This window comes from Euprymna scolopes, chromosome 19 (assembly GCF_053919585.1).
Source record: "Euprymna scolopes isolate OS-2025 chromosome 19, ASM5391958v1, whole genome shotgun sequence".
NCBI classification, from domain to species: Eukaryota; Metazoa; Mollusca; class Cephalopoda; order Sepiida; family Sepiolidae; genus Euprymna; species Euprymna scolopes.
This window is the reverse complement of record NC_136500.1, coordinates 45,819,517-45,839,210: the sequence shown is the minus strand read 5'-3', so window position 1 is coordinate 45,839,210 and position 19,694 is coordinate 45,819,517. Positions and strand designations below refer to the sequence as shown.

The window sequence follows — 19,694 nt, the reverse complement described above, 5'->3', positions numbered from 1 at the left end:
GTATGTTATAATATTAAGGTGAATTTGTACCCCTTTCTCTTCAATGACATCCAGCGAGTGATGTCACCAGATTTGTCCACTCTGGGTCTCGCTTGGTCACTGGGACGGCTGTTTCTTTGACGAGAGTCCTGGTTGATGAGAGAATCCAGTCCGACAGGCTGCTACTCTCCTCGTGTTGCTTTTGATAGAGTGTATAACCCGTTCACCCCTGATCTCTCAAGTCAATGTCACTGGAAAATAGAGGTCATTTCAAATCAAAAGAAAATAACAAGTCAATAACTGTGTTTATTGTATAAAAATAACAGGATAATTATTCATTGAAATTTACAAAACTGATCATTTATAACAGAATATTCTTTTCACTCTCGAGTATATATCCGACACAGTTAGACACAGTTAATCAACCGATAACCACATTACTATATAAAAGCATATAAGATATCAAGGGATACACACTCGAGAGTCAAAACACTGAAAAGAATATGCTGTTGTCACAGCCCTATTCATAAGTTTGTGACTCAAGATGCAAATGACTGGTGGCTTCTATTAGTAAAGTTGAGGCGGTCGACCATATGTCTGGTGGTGGTGGTGGGGGGGGATGTGTCTTCAGTGTCGAGTCAGTGGCTTGGAACAGAGTTAGACCACCACCACCACCAAGAGACACAGCCTGTTAACTGAAAAGTGACGTCATGCATAGTAGGCAAAGCAAACCAGATTTGTCAAGCAGTCAAACTGTCGATAATAAATGAGGACTTAAAAAAAAAAAAAAAAAAAAAAAAAAAATGAAACGTTTTTTAAAAATATATTGAAAAAGAGAAAAGTAATAAACATGATTTATACTTAAATTTAACTTTATTCAATATTGATTTAAAAAAAAAAATTAAAAAAAAAAAAATGAAAGATTTTTTTCCAAAAGAAAAGATGTACGTTGTACCAGCATTAAAAGATAAACATCTCGGTTTATCATCGAACACAAAGACTAGAATTCATTTATTATTATTTGTAAGAATATTTTTGCACTATAATGGAGTATGATCCCGCAAAGTCAGGAGATTCTATTTATAAACGTTGCTGCTAAGAACTGACAAATCAAATTCATTCACGTTTTGCTACCAACCAATCAGAAATCAGAATTACTTCATAAATGTTAAACCTTTCTGTAGCAATTTCGCATATGTTTTCTTTGTGTCAACACGGAAAGAATCTTTTGCTCTGTGGATTCCAACTCAAGAACTGTCTACTGTGAACCAGTTACCTCCAGGACTTGTGTAGAACAACGAACCATCGAAAACTGTTCTGAAACTAAACATGGCTAACACTTCTAGAGGTTATGGCCCAGCGTGCGTCTTTATTTCAATGGATCCGAATCAAAATTTGAATTGTGGCAAGTGAAATTTTTAGGATATCTACGAATTCGAAAGCTACACAAAGTACTTCAAACACAACCTAAAAACAGAAACGACCCCGACTTCATTGAAAAGAACGCAACTGTCTTTGCGGAATTAATACAGTGCTTAGATGACCAAAGTCTATCACTGGTAATGAGAGAAGCCCTGGACGATGGCTTCAAAGCATTAAGCATATTGAGAAAGCATTATTTATCGAAAGGAAAACCCAAAATTATTTCTAAACTGACCTCTCTAAAACGAATGGAAGCCGAAACCATTACAGATTATATTACAAAAGCTGAAACAACTGCAAATTCTTTAAAAATGTCTGGTGACATTATTAGCTGTTATTGTCTGTTAATTTCCATGGTCTTCAAGGGATTACAGAGTGATTTCAAGCCATTTACCACCGTGATAACCCAGAAAGAAAAAACTATGACTAAGTCAATCCAAGGTGGCACTGAGAAGTTACGAAGAAACTGAAAAAAATGATCACAGAAAAAAAACAAAAAAAAAACGAATCTACAAATATGAAATTTAAAAATGCACACATAAAAACACCAAAATTAAATTATACCCATGTCAGGAATAAAAACCGCAACTTTGCCAAAAACAATTTTTCTCCCAAGAAAAGTACAAAAATTATTTGCTATAATTGTGGACGACCTAATCACAAGAGTTTCCAATGTAGATACAGGACTTTAAAGGGCGACTCCATTAAAAATGTGGAGAGCTCCGTTGTTTTCATGTACGTTTAACGCTTCAACAAACAATAATTTTCTTGTCGATTGTAATCATGTGCTGTTGCACCACAAAGGAATCTGATTTTATCAAATTTTAAGCCACAAAATTATTTTGTAGAACTTGCTGACAGCAGTCGAGTAAATGATATCGTTTGGAAAAGAGGCGATGCTAAAATCTCGCTAAGGAACAATAAAGATGAACTATGTTTCCGTATTCTAGAAAACGCTCTTCTAATCCCGAAATTTAAACAAAATATATTTTATGTACAAGCTGCCATTAAACAAGGTGCAAATATAAATTTAGCCCCAATAAATCAAAAGTGGTGTACCCGACTGGAACTGTATTCGAAAATGAAAGACTATATTATTTAAATAGTGTAGTCCCATCAAAAACCGTCTGCCATGATTTACAGACATGGTATAAAATTATTGGACACTGCAATATTCCTGATATCAAAAAGGTTGCCGACTGTAGTTGATGGAATGAAAATAAAAGCATCAAAAAACTTTAATTGCGACATTTGTACGCAGGGAAAAATAACAAACTATCAAAACAAGATACCAGACAAGAAGGCCAAAAAAATCCTATCACTGATGTATTGTGACTTGAACGGTACCATGGAACTGATGGCCAGAGAAAATTATAGATATGTGTTGAATTTCGTAGATGACCATTCAGGTTTAATAATGGTTTATTTTTTAAAGAACAAATCTAATACCCTGCTAGCAACTAAAAAATATTTAGCCGACATGGCTCCTGACGGTGAAGTAAAGTGTATCCCTCCGACAACGGTACGGAATTCACTAATAAAGACTTTGAACTTTTACTAATTAACCATCGTATCAAGCATGAAAAACCGGCCCCTAGATCGCCACACCAAAACGGGACTGCGGAAAGAGCATGGCGGACACTTTTTGAAATGGCAAGATGTCTACTAATTGAATCAAAACTCCCCAAAAGCCTCTGGACGTACGCACTTATGGCAGCTGCCTATATACGAAATAGGCGCTTTAACAAAACACTATCTAAAATCCCATATGAAGCTTTCTGCGGTAGAAAATAAAATTTAAGCCAAATGCATGTATTTGTTTCAACTTGCTTCGCATATATAGATAAAAAGAGTAATTTAAATATTAAAACCGACAGAGGTATATTTGTTGGATACGATAAAAACAGTCCAGCCAACTTAGTATTTTTTCCAGAGAAAAATAAAATAAAAACAAATATGTGTAAAATTCACAGATGCGTTTAATTTTAAATACAAAACCTCATCATATGAAGAGGAAGAAATTATATTTCCTCAAATTATTAAAATAAATGAAGACAATGAAGATGACAGGGACAAGAGTATCCATGATGATGATGATGATAATGATGATGTTAAAGTCGAAAGATAGCCCAAAAGAAATAGAAGGCAACCCAATTTTTTTTGTGGTCGACAATATGAAAGATTATCAAATTGACTATTGCTATTCCAAGAAAAATATGCCAAGAAGCTTTAACGAAGCAATTCATTCATGGAAAATAGCAATGAAAAAATAGATACTTTGACCGAAAATAATACCTATACGGTAGTACCTCTCCCAAAAGATAAACATGTTGTTTCTATAAAATGGGTCTTTACAAAAAAGACTACAGCATCAGACGTTGAACAGTACAAAGCTAGATTTGTTGCTAAAGGATACTCTCAGATTTACGGTATAGAATATTTTTCTATGTTTTCACCGACCACAAACCGAACGACAATTAGAATTTTTATTGAAAATAATTTATAAACAAGTTTTAATATTTATTCAGACTTTTCTTTTTAAATTAATTCTTGTCTATTTAAATTTATTTGAAAAAAGTTAAATTTAAGTATAAATCATGTTCGATATTTTTCTTTTTTTCAATGTTTTTAAAAAAAGGTTTTTCATCTTTTTTTTCAAAAAGCTTTCATTCATTATCGACAGTTTGACTGCTCAACAGATCTTGTTTGCTTTGACTATTATGCAGGACATCACTTTTCAGTTAACAGGCCATGTCTCTTGGTGGTGGTTGTGAGACTTAAGTCAAGGGCTTTTTTTTCTCTGAATGGTGTAGGCAGAGTGCATAATGGAGGCTATTTTTGCCTTTTATATAGAGAATCAAGTTGCCTTTACCCTGCCTCCCGATCCACAGAATTTCATTTCACAATTCTCACTAAGTCAATCTCAGGCAGTTTTTTTTAAATTCTCAAGCCCTGAAAAAATTTTTTCCTTCTTCCTCAAATCTGTATCTCTGACTGCCACTCTCAATAAGATTAATTACCGTCATCCTCCATTAAGTCTATTTTTCACCATTACTCACGTAGAGGGTGGGAGGTGTCCTTCCTTCATTTGCATAACCAAGGGTTTTCTCAAATGCCATTTCGTATAAGTAAAAAATAAATCAATTGGTTATCTTTTGGGGATAACCAAATTTCCGAACAACAATGGGCTCGCTTGTTTTTCTTCTCCAAAAGGAACTCATAATATCTGGCCTATATTTCAGGTGACCCAAAATTAGCCCACCCCAAAGAACTGTTTTTCTTAACAAGGGTGGCATTGAGATGAGATTAGTTGAATTGCCAAAAGGTGTCATTTCTGCTATTTATTGAAGATATCTTTATAATTCAGGACATCAACTTTTTTAGCTCGTGTTTTTAATGGCTGTTCATGTCAATCCAATTACCATGGAAGGGAAACAGATTCATCCTTTATCAATTCATCATCTACAAAAATAATTGTGTGTTAAATCAATATCATAACTTTTCTTAATTTTCTTACCATCATCATCATCGAATTCAACATTGTCACAAACTGATTGTGTCAAGAATTCTTCTCAGATTCTCCCAACTCGTTCCTTCCAACAAACTCGAGAAAACTAACACGATTAGACAATCTTGAGTAGGCCATAGAAAAAAAAAAAAAAAAAAAAAAAGACCATGCCAGTCGGGGATATGTACTTGACAATCAATCCAACAATCTCAGTCATTTTTGAGCAGGTGACAATCTTGCATCTGTCAGTATAAGGGTTATTGTCCTGTGTATTATTCCTAGGAGGTTTACCTTTCCAGGTTTTGCCTTCCATGTGTGAATGGGTTAGTTTTTTTGCGAATCGACCAACCGACCTCTATTGGAAAATGTTGATGAGGCTGCTCAGACATTTTTTATATTATACAGTGTACTTCTAGTGCGCTGACTTTTAAAAATCTTATATGACCGTGTCTAGCCTTCCTGGACAGATAAAAACCCATTTACCTGGCACAGCTTAAGCAAATATTTGTATTGGTCAGGGATACGTCCTTGACAATCAGTCTAACAGTGATTTTGTTGCTGTTTGAAGTATAGTTCTGTTTTGTCTTAGGAAAGTCACCCTCCCAGGCTTTACTTTTTCTCTAAGAAGGGAAAAGTTTGTTAATCGCCTGAGGCAGCTATTAAGGAACGCCAATGAGGCTGCTCAGGCTTTTTTCTTTCTTTTTTATAACAAAGTATGCTGGGTTTTCAAAGAAGTAGTAGTGAAATGTTGCAAGGGAAGTAATTCTTATGAAAGTCCAAAAGAAACTGAAAATTTTTTTTTTAAAAATAAACTTCTAAAAATTCTTAAATGACAAAAATAATGCAAGGGAAATTACTCTCAGGCCTTTTATTGGCGGTCATTGTTCAGCCACCCAGAAGAGACATTCACCAATGATAACATCCAACTTGTCTCTGGACATTGTTTCTCTCACAAAGTAGATTTGTTCCATCAAAAAAGCCACTAATAAAAGAATATCTCTTGGGTGGTCTGATTCTGGCTAGAGATATTTACAGTTTGCTGTGTCTCTCCTCTCCTTTCTCATTGCTATTCATATGCACTAGCAAAGCATGATGAACTGCACATCTACATTATTTAATATGGCGTTCCTGACATAGCTGCAATACAACTTACTCCGAATGTAGAAGGGAGAGAGTCATTTCAGAAAATAATTTTGATATCAATTTTAAGTTGTCATTTGACAGCAAACTGGGTGTAAAATAAAATTACATAAAAAAAAACAAACAAAAAAAAAACAAACAGAAAAACTTATATTTTACTTCATAAAAATAACACCAAGATGAAAGCGACAAAAATTGAAACAAAACAGATGTATAGTCCACAGATGAGGAGTTTATTTCAATAATTAGGCAACTTTTGACTCTACAATATAGACCATGTGGCGTACAGTGAGCAGTGTTCAAATAGCGAGGAAGAAAACTTAGAATGACAAACCGCAATGAATAGAAAATGAAAATATTTTTTTTTTTTGCTTTAGGATTTTTCCATAGAAATAATTTCCTTTCTCTTGTAAAACGTTGAAGAATTTACTTGCATAAGAAAACATGAAGATGTCGGTTGAAGGAGAGAAAGAGGGTTAAGGGGGTGGGGAAGATGCGTTACACAGATACATAGTTGCTCACGTGCACACACATAATAATAATAATAAAGCACGTAGGCTTAGCCTCCAAGCATAAAAAACAAAATACATTTGTTTTATTTTTTATATATAATAAAAAAAAAAAAATACAATATTTTTTTTCTGTTTTAAAGAATAAGTACATTTACATTAGATTGGAGAGGGAAGGGGGGAAAAAGAGAAAGCAGTTTATTATTTTTTGTTTTATTTATTTGATCTTTGGTCATATTTTGTCTAAATTCTGTTTTTTTTTTTTCAATCTTTTTACTTCTTTTAAAAAGAAAGAAAAAAAGTACTTTTTGTAATTTTATTTAATCTCAAAATTTTGATACTAAATTAATTACTTTTTCATTTAATACATATGCCAAAGGTGCTCGTGTGTGCTTGCATGTGTGTGTGTGTGTGTGTGTAATTGAAACAGCAGTGTTTTTGCTTTGTTTAATCTTAGAAAAACAGTTTAAAATCCTAAATTCTTTTTATTGAAATGTTAATCCTTTGAAGCAGCAGGTTGCATTGCAGCTTTAACTTTTTGGGAAAGGAGAAATTATATTAGCAGATCTAAATATCACAAATTACAGGACAGGAATCTTTATATATATATCTTATCAATATTTAAAAAACTTAAAGGAAATTCAAATTGACAAAAATAATTTTTTTTTTTTAAATTAAAAAAAAAAAAAAAATAAAAAAAATAAGACGGAAAAAAAAAATTCTACATTAGTCATGGGTTTGTATTTTTGTTGTTTAAAAATTTTTTTCTTTTCTTTTTAATGTTAAGATGTTTCTTTCATTTCTTTAGCCCAGAAAAATTCCAGATTTGCCACCTGGTGGGTTCACAACGCGAGTATGAGAACGTCTGGGACGGTCATCGTCGTATTGGGCGCCTAGAACAAAAAAAAAAAAAGAAAAAAAAAATGAATTTGCAGAAGATTCAGTAGAAACTTGAGACATGCAGACATGCACACAATATAATGAAGGATGTGTGTATATATAATTATTCCCACAATATAATGGAGGATGTGTGTGTATATAATTATTCCCACAATATAATGGAGGATGTGTGTGTATATAATTATTCCCACAATATAATGGAGGATGTGTGTGTGTGTATAATTATTCCCACAATCAGATATAATGGCGAAATGTCACACACATATACACACCATGCCAGTTAAACACAGGAAGTTCTATAACAGAGTTTTTCCCTCCTTAAGGTTCATCAGTAGGACACATCCAGACTCATAATTCAAAATCAAAGTCACTTGTATATGGACTACTGACTGTCACTGAGCCACATGCAACTACACAGTACCAGAACTTTAACGTTGCAAGTGAAACGGTTATAGAGAGTCATTTTTCCAAATGGCGACTAGAAATTATCTTTTGATGATTGTTGTTGTTTTTTTTCCCACCAACAATCTTACAAACTCATTACCAAGTGAAAAAATGTCTTTTTTAATCTTTATTTGATGTTTTTAAAAAATAAAACCAGGAAAGTTAAATTCCCATATACTTTTTTTTTTTAATGAAGGTTGTTTAAAAAAAAAAACCTTAAAAAATTTGAATGTTTACACCTTCAAGTTTTAACATAAAATTCGGTGCATATTTAGAATTCGTTATTTAAAAAAAAAAATTATAGAAAACTCTTTATGATGTATGTACTTGTCATTGAACAAAGATGTCATATTTCAAAAGTCATGCGTGTTTGGCTAGTAAACGAAAATCTGTAGTTTTCAAAGGTCAACTAAAGATAAATTAATCTGCAGAGCCCTGAGAACATGTAAATGACTTAACAGTGAATTGTGTGATGAATCTATGTTCTTATTAAGATAGTCATTAACAGTGATTTGCAGGTTCTGTAATGATTATAGCGTGTAGAAACCCATATGCAAGTGATTCTGAATCACTGTGTCTCTTACTGATAAATCCAAAGATGAGCGATATTTTTTTCAAAATTTTCCTGTCTTTGACTGGCATGATGTGTCTAAAATTGTAGTGTTATGTCTGTGAGAATAATTACATAAACTCCTCATATTATACTATACCCTGATGCCTATATATAACTTAAAAAAAAAAAAAAAACAACAGCCAAGATAAAGCAATCATCATAATCTAGTATGAATACATACTTGATCACAAAGGCAATATTTTTTAAAAAGCATGTGAGTTGGTAGGGGGTGGGGAAAAAATTCATTATTTGAATTATCACATATTCATAGGTAAAGTGGTTAGCTTTTTCAACTTTAAACATTATTTTATCCAATAAGTTATATATCTAATGAGACATTGTAGAATATCTTTCCTTTCAGGAAAAAAAAAAAAAAAGTAAAAATCTGATTATGCTTTAAACTAGACGCATTAAGTATGCAAGAGAAAATAGCGTTATTTAAATAAGTGGAGTTATATCATTTCCTCATTGGCAAAAGAAATTTCCATCGAAAATGGCAGCGTATCAACTCTGAAATAATTAGTGGTCTAAAAGTAGGAACTTGTTAAGGGCAATTAATCAAGCGAATGGGTCAGTACATTCCGAAGCATCTTTTATAATGCACTATAAATTTGTATTTCAAACCGTTGTTCCTTCAGCATGATAACAGAATCTTGAGAGGAAGAAAACTGCATATCTTCAGCAGACAAAATTTGATGTTTACAATATATAATTTATAAATTGGATGATTATAATTGTCAATAAGTAGCAGCAGTAATAGCAATTCCTTTCGAAGCTACCCTTGACAAGCATCAAGCTAATTTTTTGCTTTAATAATGCTTTGCTGTTTGAGGCATAAGTAAAACCTAAATATACATATATATAAAAACGTACATAAAATTTTTCAATTATTCACTGTTAATTTTGTCATAAAAAAAAGGGGGGGGAGTATGCGAAAGTAAAATACATTAGATTCCATCGCACTGAGTGAGTCTCATTTTGGTGTTAGGGTTTAGAAAGAAAATGTTGAAAGCCAGTTAATTGGATATTATTTTAAAATGAGTATTATTCATTTCATTAGAAAAAAAAAACTGCTGCTAAAACCAACCTTTGTTACCAGATATGGAAAATGAAAGCTCTGATCAAGGAGAAAGAAAAGGGAACAAGTTGTGATTTTTAATTAAAAAAAAAAAAAAAAAAAAAAAAAAAATTTTTTTTCAATTACTAAAAATGAAAAATAATCAAATTTTTGCAACTAGAAACACACACTATATCAACCATAAAGTAGATTTTGGAGATGTTCAAAAGTCGATTGACAATGAGGAATTGGTTTCACTGCAGATGTAGGATTTTAAGTCACCACACTTGCTCCACCAGCAATCCAAGCATTTCTACAAAGAAAAATGCCTCCTCATCAAATGTGACATTGCACTAATAGTGAAAACTAAATAGTCTGACAGAAAACAGAATAATGTAAATGTAAAAAAATTCTTAAAACACAAATTGAATAAAAAAATTCAAAAAAATAAAAAATTCAATTAAATTTAACAGATAGTTATATTCGTACCCCCCCCAACCCTAAAAAAACTATTTAACTGTTCTAATTAACTGAAATCAACCCAATAAATGACCATCTGTAGGTTTCTATTTATTACTTTTACCCTTTATCACTATACTTTGCCCCCCCCCAACGTTCTTAGGTTATATGGTAATTATTACACTAAATTTAGTCACTGTTTATTAAAAACTGAAATTAGTAAAAGAAAGAAAAAAATATTAAAATAGTCCATTATAAGCAAATAGAAATATCACACCAAGTAATGTTATTATTATTTAACCCATAGTTATAGAGAAGGAGAGGGAAATAAATAAATATATATATATATATATATTCTGTAAACAGAAAAAACAATTTTGTCATTTTATTTTTGCTAATATTTAGCTGGCTTTGGCTAATATTTAGCTAACCCAAGCCCAACATGTGAGTTTTTCTAGTACATATATAAGTAGAACTTTAAAAAGCTGAAAATAAAAATAATATTTAATGCAAAGTTGTAATTATCAAACTAAAAAAAAAACAAAAAAACAAAAAACAAACAATTATAGTAATAATCTTTTAAAGAAAAAATAAAGCTGTGGGCTAAAAAATAAAAAATACTATTATTAAACAAAAAATAAATTTGATGAAGTGAAACTTTAAAAATGAAATAAAGTGATAATTATAAAATAATAAAAAAAGGAATTAAAATTTTAAACATTTTCTGATATAATGAAGTCAGTTTTGTTGATGAAAATAAATCAATCTGATGAGCAACATATAATTTTAATTTAATTCAATTTAAATGAATTATCTTTTGTGACCTAAATTTATGCAGACATTTCTAATAAACTCCAGAGTAAGAAATCAGTTGTAGAGTCGAAAATATTTTATAGCGGTCAGATGTAAAATAAATTTCATACAAAATATCAAAGTAAAATGGATGATGCCAAAAATTTGCTAAAAGTGCCAAGTCATTAAATACAACATATTTACAACTATTTTAGATTTAGAATTTTAAAAGAGAAAAATAAACAATTTTAAACTGGAACTATGAAAATAAATTTTTTCTTTAAAAATTTAATATTTTTTTTTTTTCTTTTTAGTTTTCAATTTTATGGAATTTACAAATTTATCTGTGTAAAGATTTTAAATAATGTAAAAAATAAAAATAAATTAAGACAAATAAAAAATTAAAAAAAAAACAATATTAGTTCAACAATAAAAATATTTTATAACTGAAAACAAAATGAAGCTAATCTTTCAAATGATTATTTGCACAAATTGAGGAAAAAAAAAAAAAAAAAAAAAAAAAGCAAACGCAAATACACGAAGGGGGGGAAAAAAAAAAAAAAAAAAAAAAAAAAGCAATAACCCTGGTCTAAAATTACATCACTCAAGAAACACGCGCACACAAATATATGCATACACACACACACACACGTGAAATCATAAATCAACCCCAAAGCACATGCATGAGAAAATAACTGCAGAAAATAATAAACTGGTGATTTTGCAAGGAATTAGATTTTAAATAATATAATTAAGATGTAGTATATTATAAAAAAAAAAAAAAAAAAAAAAAAAAGCAACGTGTGAAAAAAAAAAAAATCGCAAATGTTTTTTTTTTACAAAAGAAAATCCTTTCATTAAAAAAAAATAAAAAACAAGTAATGAATCGTAATATATATTTTGTAATATTTGCTTTTTTTGTAAAGAAATACATTTTACTACCAAATTAATTTGTAATCATATAGCACTTACGATTACAGCGATTTTTAACTTCTAGAATTCTATATTTAAAAGTGTTTACATCTTAACAAAAAGCAAAAATGTTCAAACTTTTATGAAGTTATAATTGATTTGAATACAAAACTATAAAAATGAATATTTCTTTGTACAAATTATAGCTTCTTTAAGATAACTTTGGCATGGCAAAAATTTATATCTACTATTAGATGAAAGGAATTTTGTGCATGTGTGTACAAGAATTAATTCCCTATGGACTCAAAAACAGCTGGGACGATTTTTTATGAAAATTCACACAAAGGTACTTTGTGTGCCTGGCAGTGTTCTTGGATAGGTTTTGTATTGGAATGTCTTCAATAGGTGTCAATAATCGAAATAATCCAATGAAAGAAGGAACAGGTGATTTTTACCCAAGTTAGCACCTTACACAACCTAACGTCATAAGTATATCAGAAGTTTTATTACCAGACAAGCTGAAAAGCCAGACATAAAATCGACAGTAGGTTTTTGATATGACAGGGGACACATTCAAAATGAATGTTTCTGTTTAAAACACAACTGTACGATATTTCACTTTTTCATTTTAAACTTAAATTGAAACCATTATCACCGCACAAGCAGTAAGGCCAGGCATATAAAATCAACAGTAGGTTCTTTAATATGACAGGGGTACATTCAAAAGGAATGTTTCTGTTTAGAGCACAAGTGAAGCATGATACTTGATTTTTTCATTTTTAAACTTTAATTCAAGCCATTATAAATAAAAAATAATTTTAGAAAATCAACAGTAAGTTCTCTACAGTGCAATGTAAACTACAATATATTGTAAACTAAGTGACTGTGGGGATGCATGTAGAGTTCCTCTTGGTACACTACGATGGATCCCCAACTCCAATCAATCGATTTGATTGAAAAATAGGCGATTACATGGATTAAAATAAAAATATGGGAATGTGAAACATCTGTTGATCATTCAATTTCAGGCAACATTGGGTCTCCCTGCTAGCATGTGTGTGTTATATATATACACACACACACACTCTCATTGAATATATTCAGATAACTAAGTTGTTCAAAATCCAGACATGATTTGTTTATAATAGTGAAGACTGTAGGATCATCTTTTTTTTTTAGAACCACTGCTAACCTTAGTCGGTGCAAACGTTTGCCACAGACAAAGCAGACAGACCTCAGGTTTAGAGGTCTAGAACTACAAGACTTTGGAATTCCCTTCTGCGTTCCTGCTTCCCCAACTGTACTGACATGTAGAAGTTCAAATGTAATGTGAACAGACATCTTGCTGCTCAACTCCCTTCATAGTATCCCTGCAACTTATTTCCCTGATAGAAGCCCCCTACATCAAAGTGGCACTGTGCCTTGTTTGGGGTGAAAATGTAATAATTAAAAAAAAAAAAATACTTAACCGGAACTTTCTACGTTCTGGCACAAAATATATACAGCGCTTAATACTCCCAAATGGTCACCAATCTGGTAATGGTTAGGCTCAATATTGCTTAACTTCAGTGATCTAACGAAAACCAGAGTGTTAGCATGATTATGCCATACATATATAAAATTATTTAACAATTCACATATGTACACGTTTCATCCCAGTGTGGAGATTCCTGTTCAAACTAGTCGTACGATTCAAACCCTGGAACACATGTCACCTTTAACTCAAATCTGAGCACTCTAACCAACAAGGGCCAATTTAAACAGTTATCCAACAAGTAGAGAAATGAACCCTATTTATATGAATTCAGGCAGACAACACAGTCAATCGTCTTAACAGTGTTCAACAAATTATAATGTAAGTAGGAATATATATATATATATACATGTATATATATATGATTATTTCATTTAATCATATAAATGGATATACAAAGATAATTTCATGCATAAATTTTTCAGTATTTACTTCAACAGTGCTCAATACATAGGTAGAGCTAGGTAGTAAGTTATGAAAATATATATGGCAATTAAGCTACACTTATGCCTGAAGAATTCTCATGAGAATGAAATGCGGAATATTTTGTATAGCTTATTTGCCATACATATTTTCATAACTTACTACTACTACATATATATATCTATAAAAGTGAACGTGTGTGTGTCTGTCCTGTATACATTTCCCTACGCAATAACTGTCAATTTTTAGTCTACAGACTCGAAATTTGATACACAGGGTACTAAGATTTGGGAAAATCTATGTGATCGGTTTTTGGCCAGAAATTTGGCTGTTAAAGGGTCAAAAAGTTCAACGATTTGACCTTTGAAAACTCTACCAAACTCCGACAATTTTGGGTCTAAACACTTGAAATTTTAAATATAGGTTCCTTGGACATGGATCTAACTTAATAACTTGATTTGAGCCCAAAACAAGTGTTAAGGGGTCATAATAGGGGTCAAAGTTAAAATTGACCGTTTTTTTTTTTGCTCAGCATACACCTCCAAACACCCGGGCAACGCTGGGCACCCATGCTAGTATATATAATTTGAGGTTGCTATTTTCCAGAAGTAAGGTAACCAGTGAAATATAACGAGGTTAATACAAGAGTGCTCAATACCAAAGTAGAGCAAGGTATATTTTCAATATGTTTTTACATAAGTAGTAATGTGTTGCTACACAGCCATGAGCATGTTTCAGTTTTCCAGTATTTAGTAACTAGAGGCCGCTTCAGACAACACTTATATTCAAAAGCGAAATTCTTAAACAATATAGAAGTTTAAAAATTCCACTTTTGAAAATAGGCGTTGTTGCCTAAAGAGGTCTCTAGTTACTAAATACTAGAAGACCGAAACATGCTCATGACTGTGTAGCAACACATTACTACTTGGTAAAAACATATTCAAAGTATGTATATGTGCATGTATTTGGGCAGCAGTTTTCATTAAACATTAAAAACCATTGCTGAATTATACGGTTTTTATTTTTTTCCATTTTCTTTCTTTTTTGCATATGAATCAAAAACGTTAATGCAGGTTCCATATTTATTTATTCAAACTTTGTTACAGCAGGCGCCATCATGAAGGGTGACGATACAATTATATATTAGTCAAATAATCTCATGAGAACTTTGGTGCAATTCAATAGCAATATTTGTGATATAACATTACCGAGAAAAAAAAATAATTTGGGAAATTTAGATGTGACCCTAAAAACAAGAGAAAGTTTAATAGTTGAGAAATATAAATTTTCATTCGTTTTAGAGAAAAAAATAAAAATAAATAAAATCAAACATACTCAAGGGTAACCGAAAGGATCTATTTTCATTGGCTACTACACATAGATGTAGAGGAGAGCAGCACTCCTTTACTTGGGTTGCTCCACTTATCCTTGACCTTTACCTTAAAATATTGAGTATTTTGCAAGGGGGCATGAAGTACCATTTTTTTGATGATTAAGATGAAGTTATTTTAATATATCCTACTAGTGGAACCCGTGGAAATTTTACAGAATAAGAAATATATTGAATTAACAAATGTTTTGATGAAGCTGATATTTTACTGGATAGTGCCAAAAAAATAATAAATAAATAAAAAAATAAAAATAAATAAACAAATTAAAAAAATAAATAAATTAAAAACACAAATATAAGCTTATTAACATTTCTATAAACTAGTATCCATTGTATTTTAAATATAGAACTGATCCAAATGAGAAATTATTAAGTATCAATAAATACTTGGAAAGTAATATTGTGCTACATAGTTCAATACAAATAAAATCACATTGTAAGAGACAATCTTTAATTTACTCGTTCAGTCTAATACCTCTTGGCAGACAATGTTTTTTTGTTTTTTTCTTCATCACTTTTTCAAATTACTTTTTTTTTTAACATACATTTCGCCGACTTCTTTCTTTGGTGAAGAACTGCTGCACGTTGAAATTACTACAAGTTCCTTTCTTACATCATTATAACAATGATCATATATTATTTTAATGATATTCAAAAATGAGGCTACAAAGGGAAGTCACTTTTATATTCTTGTCCAGGTTGGCAAATTCTTGTTCAAGTTGGAAAATTGGACGTTTTAAAACAAATTTTGCCCGTTTTGAAGTATTTTGGCCTAAAAAAAAAAAAAAATTGTATTTTGGCCTTTTTCAAAGTATAATGTATGGACTAAGGAAAGAATAAGCAGAATGTACCTGGGTATGTCAATTTCCATCTTTAACTTGCATCACTTTATAGTGTGTGTGTGTGTGTGTGGAAAAAAATATTGAAATTTTGTGTGTAGGGGATAAAAAGGCTAGCTAGTATTTGCATGAACTAATGTTGAATTTACCTTTCTGCAAATTATTAAAAAAAAAAAAAGAAAAAAGAAAAGCCATTTAGTTAAAAAATAAAGTTTTTATGTTAATAAGATATCTCCAGTTAATAAAAAAATAAATTCCTTTAGACTTATACAAGATTCAAAACTTCAGTACTGGCATTGTAAAACTTACTACCTTAATAATGTGTACTCTGCCTATTCCTTTTCTGTCAAAAAATCACATGTTTCTATTTGCGTATAAACAGACAAACTACAAAAATACCCTAAATTAATAATAGTAAATATGTAGCTCCTTTCTTAAAACTGCACGCCTGTGGAACTTTATTTCATTTGCTTGCTTTCCAGCTGACTACAATATGCTCGTCTTCAAGTCCAATATGACCAAGTTCTTGATGAGCCGTTCTGTTAAGTAATCCAATTTACCAAATTTCCACTACTGACAATTACTACGATATTGTCCCATTGACTACTGTACACTCATTAAGCCATATCCTTGTGGCATCCGGGCCTTGATAAGTTGATTCCTTTGTTAAAAAAAAAATTAATTAAAAATAAAATTAATTTCTTAGTTTTCAGAGTTTTCTTTTGTTATACATCCTAATGTTTAATTCACTTTTTGAATAAAAAAGAAATAAAATAAAAAAGTAAATAAAATAAAAGGGAATTAAAAAAAAAAAAAAATGCCTGCACGCCTGTATTTGCAAGGCAAAACACAAGTCATACAACAAAGCAGTGCTCGGCTTAAAATGACAAACTCTTACTGAAGCAGCAGAATATGTTACAACAGAGAATATATAAAATCGGAGCAAGACCACCTGGAATAACATAGTAGTCTGCTAACATTCTTATGGTATATATATATTTTTTTTGTTTTATAATTTTTTTTTTAAATTTCAACTCCTTGTTTGTCTTTAAGACTGCATTTTTAGGGTCTATCGGTAAAATTTGTTTCAGTTTTGTACCACCTAATGCTTACCATTCACTAACAACGGACCAAACCCAAAAGAAAAAAAGTTTTAGAGAATGTGTGTGTGTGTGTGTGTGCATGTATGTGATTTTTTTTTATCAGTAGAACAATTAAGAGTGTTCAATTATTCATGTACAAGCATATATAATAAACTATACAATCATGATTACGTCACAAACAAGGTACAATAAGTAATTTTGAAAAAAATTACTTTATTTAAATCTTGCATTTTTTTTTTAACGGGTTTATGTTAAAAAAAAAATAAATAAAAAAACTATTTTAATATTGTCAAAGTGTTTTTCATTTCTCAAGGCCATTAAAATGGTACCGAATCAAACAGTGCTTTTTTTTTTTTTTTTTTTTAGATGGCATCGAAATTTTGAGAAGAACATGTGATGTGTACAAAAAGGCAAGTTTAAATCACTGTTTACGAATCGGCTAAATCGTTTTTAGAAAGTTAAAGAGTGAAACTGGCTGAACACCTGAACTGGTGGATTCAGCTGCACTCTGTATTTTCGTTTTTTTTTTTTTTTTTTTTTTTTTTTTAGTGTTTTTTCCACTGAAATGTTACGGCCAAAGACATTTCAGAGCGGACAACTTATACATGATGCTCTTGTTTTTAAGGTCAGTTATTGTTGGATTCCAATAATAACAAAATGGTTAAAATCTCATACAGTTCTGATGCCAAAAGAAAAACTAATTTACAGAATTAAGATTTTAAAAAGTAAAGCAAACCTCATTTATTGAATAACTGTTGCGTATTCACGTGTGTGTGTGTGTATGCAATTTCACATCTTCAAATCAGTTAAAAACTCTTTTAGTTAATTGTACATCTCTCATCAACTTGCAAAAACTGTAACAGCTAAATGTTCTAAATCATATGGCGAGTTATAACTGAGTATATAGTTATTTTTTAAAGATTTTAAAAACCATGATTTGAAAATAATTTCAATCTGCAAGTGTATCTATCAATAGACTTGCCTGAAATAATAAAAATCAATCAGTTTTTATAAACTAATTGCGAATATAAAAATTTGCAGTCATTCATCCACCGTCAACGTTTGATGCTACTACAACCTGGTAAAAAATAATATTTCTTCCTTAAAACCGAGTATTAAAAAAAGAAAGAAAAAAAAAAAAAGGTAAAGAATCTCAAAGATCGATCAACCAGAAGCCACCAGTGGAAAACAATAAGAGTAAAACCAAATGAAAATAGTATTTCCCCAGTTTTCACAAATATTTAATTTGTAGAAATAAACACAATTCTCATTATTTAATAAGAAATTGAATTTATTAAAAAAAATGTATTATTTGGATTCATCAGATTACTGTTCTTATCTTGAGTGTGGTTTTCACGTTTTGGTCGCTGTAACCTCCGACCTTCTTCAAGTTTATTTTTTCAAACTTGGGAATGTTTCTGTTGAACTTGGGAATTTGAATGCAATTTCGAATTGAATGCTTTATTTACTTCATGGAGGTAGCATGCTCTTGTTCCATCAGCCATGAGGTTCTAAGTAATTCGCAATTGTATTTTTTGGTCGCCCACACTGAGAATTGAACCTTCAACTTTCAGGAGAAGGTCACTTTTACAATTGATTTTTCCAAGTATTCTAACCACTGCGCCACGGATCCTTGCGGACAATATGCAAAATACAATTGCGAGTTACTTAGGACCTCTATCCAGTCATAGCTGACGGAACAAGAGCATGCTAACCCCGTGAAGTAAATAAAGCAGTCCTTTCAAAATTATGTTCAAATTCTCAAGTTCAACAAAAACATATTCAAGTTCGACAAAATACACCTGAAGAAGGTCGGAGGTTACATCAACTGAAACGTTGTGAAAATCACACTCAAGATGAGAACAGTAGTCTGATGAATCTAAATAATACAAACAGCCAATCCTCATCTCAAAAATTCAAAAATGCTATAAAGAAAATCTATTTATGTTTTAGAATCTTTGGGTTGAAGTTGATAATTTGGATTATTCAAACAACTATTCTCATCTTGAATGCTATTTTCACAACATTTCGGCCAATCTTCGACCTTCAGTTTTTTTTTTTTTTGTTTTTTTTAACAATGGAACGTTTGTCGAGCCTGTACAAAATTGTGTATATCTTTGCTTGTCATGGTTGATGAAACAAGAATAATCGACCACCATAGTTGAAATAAAGGATTCAGTTTGAAATTATGTAAAGGCTCCAGACTGATAAAGATTCTGAAGTTTGGAAAGATGCATCTAAGAAAAATCAGAAGTTCATCATCAGCGGCCCTGCTGTTTTAACAGCACCGTCGACCACAGTTTTCCAAATTGTCGAGCCATGGTCATCTTGAGAAGACAAGTAAAGACGGTAGTTTCCCATTACTTTCTGTTTGGATAAAGGGGTGCATCTACCCAGTGAGTTAAACGTGTTCCCAGATACCAACCTGAAGATTTCTACGATTCGGTGCAGTACATACAGCATCTATAAATGGTCACCCATCTGGTACTGGCCAGGCTCATCGTGATTTAATTTCAGTGATCTGGCGAAAACCAGTGTGCAACATGATTATGCTATCAGAAGTTACAATGGTTGAAATGTTGTGAAAACAGCAACCACGATAATATATTTATTGTAACAAATTTTATTGACAGCTTTTTTTCATGTTGGAAGTTAAACATCAATTATTTC

The 19,694-nt window shown here is 31.1% G+C and overlaps 1 protein-coding gene across 26 annotated transcripts in view; it reads right to left on the bottom strand.

Annotated features, from left to right (window-relative positions):
* Nucleotides 1-6,261: 6,261 nt before the first annotated feature.
* LOC145303547 (dihydropyrimidinase-like) overlaps nucleotides 6,262-19,694 on the bottom strand; it is a 486,844-nt gene continuing 473,411 nt past the window's right edge. For 13 of the 26 annotated variants that reach the window (XM_080145021.1, XM_080145022.1, XM_080145020.1 and 10 more), the window contains one exon: nucleotides 6,262-7,451. In XM_080145021.1, the coding sequence (XP_080001147.1) occupies nucleotides 7,363-7,451 (89 nt within the window). In that variant the 3' untranslated portion in view covers nucleotides 6,262-7,362. Of the gene's footprint in view, nucleotides 7,452-9,602; nucleotides 9,633-19,694 lie in introns of all 26 variants that reach the window. The other 13 variants (XM_080145019.1, XM_080145018.1, XM_080145028.1 and 10 more) reach the window with 2 other exon arrangements.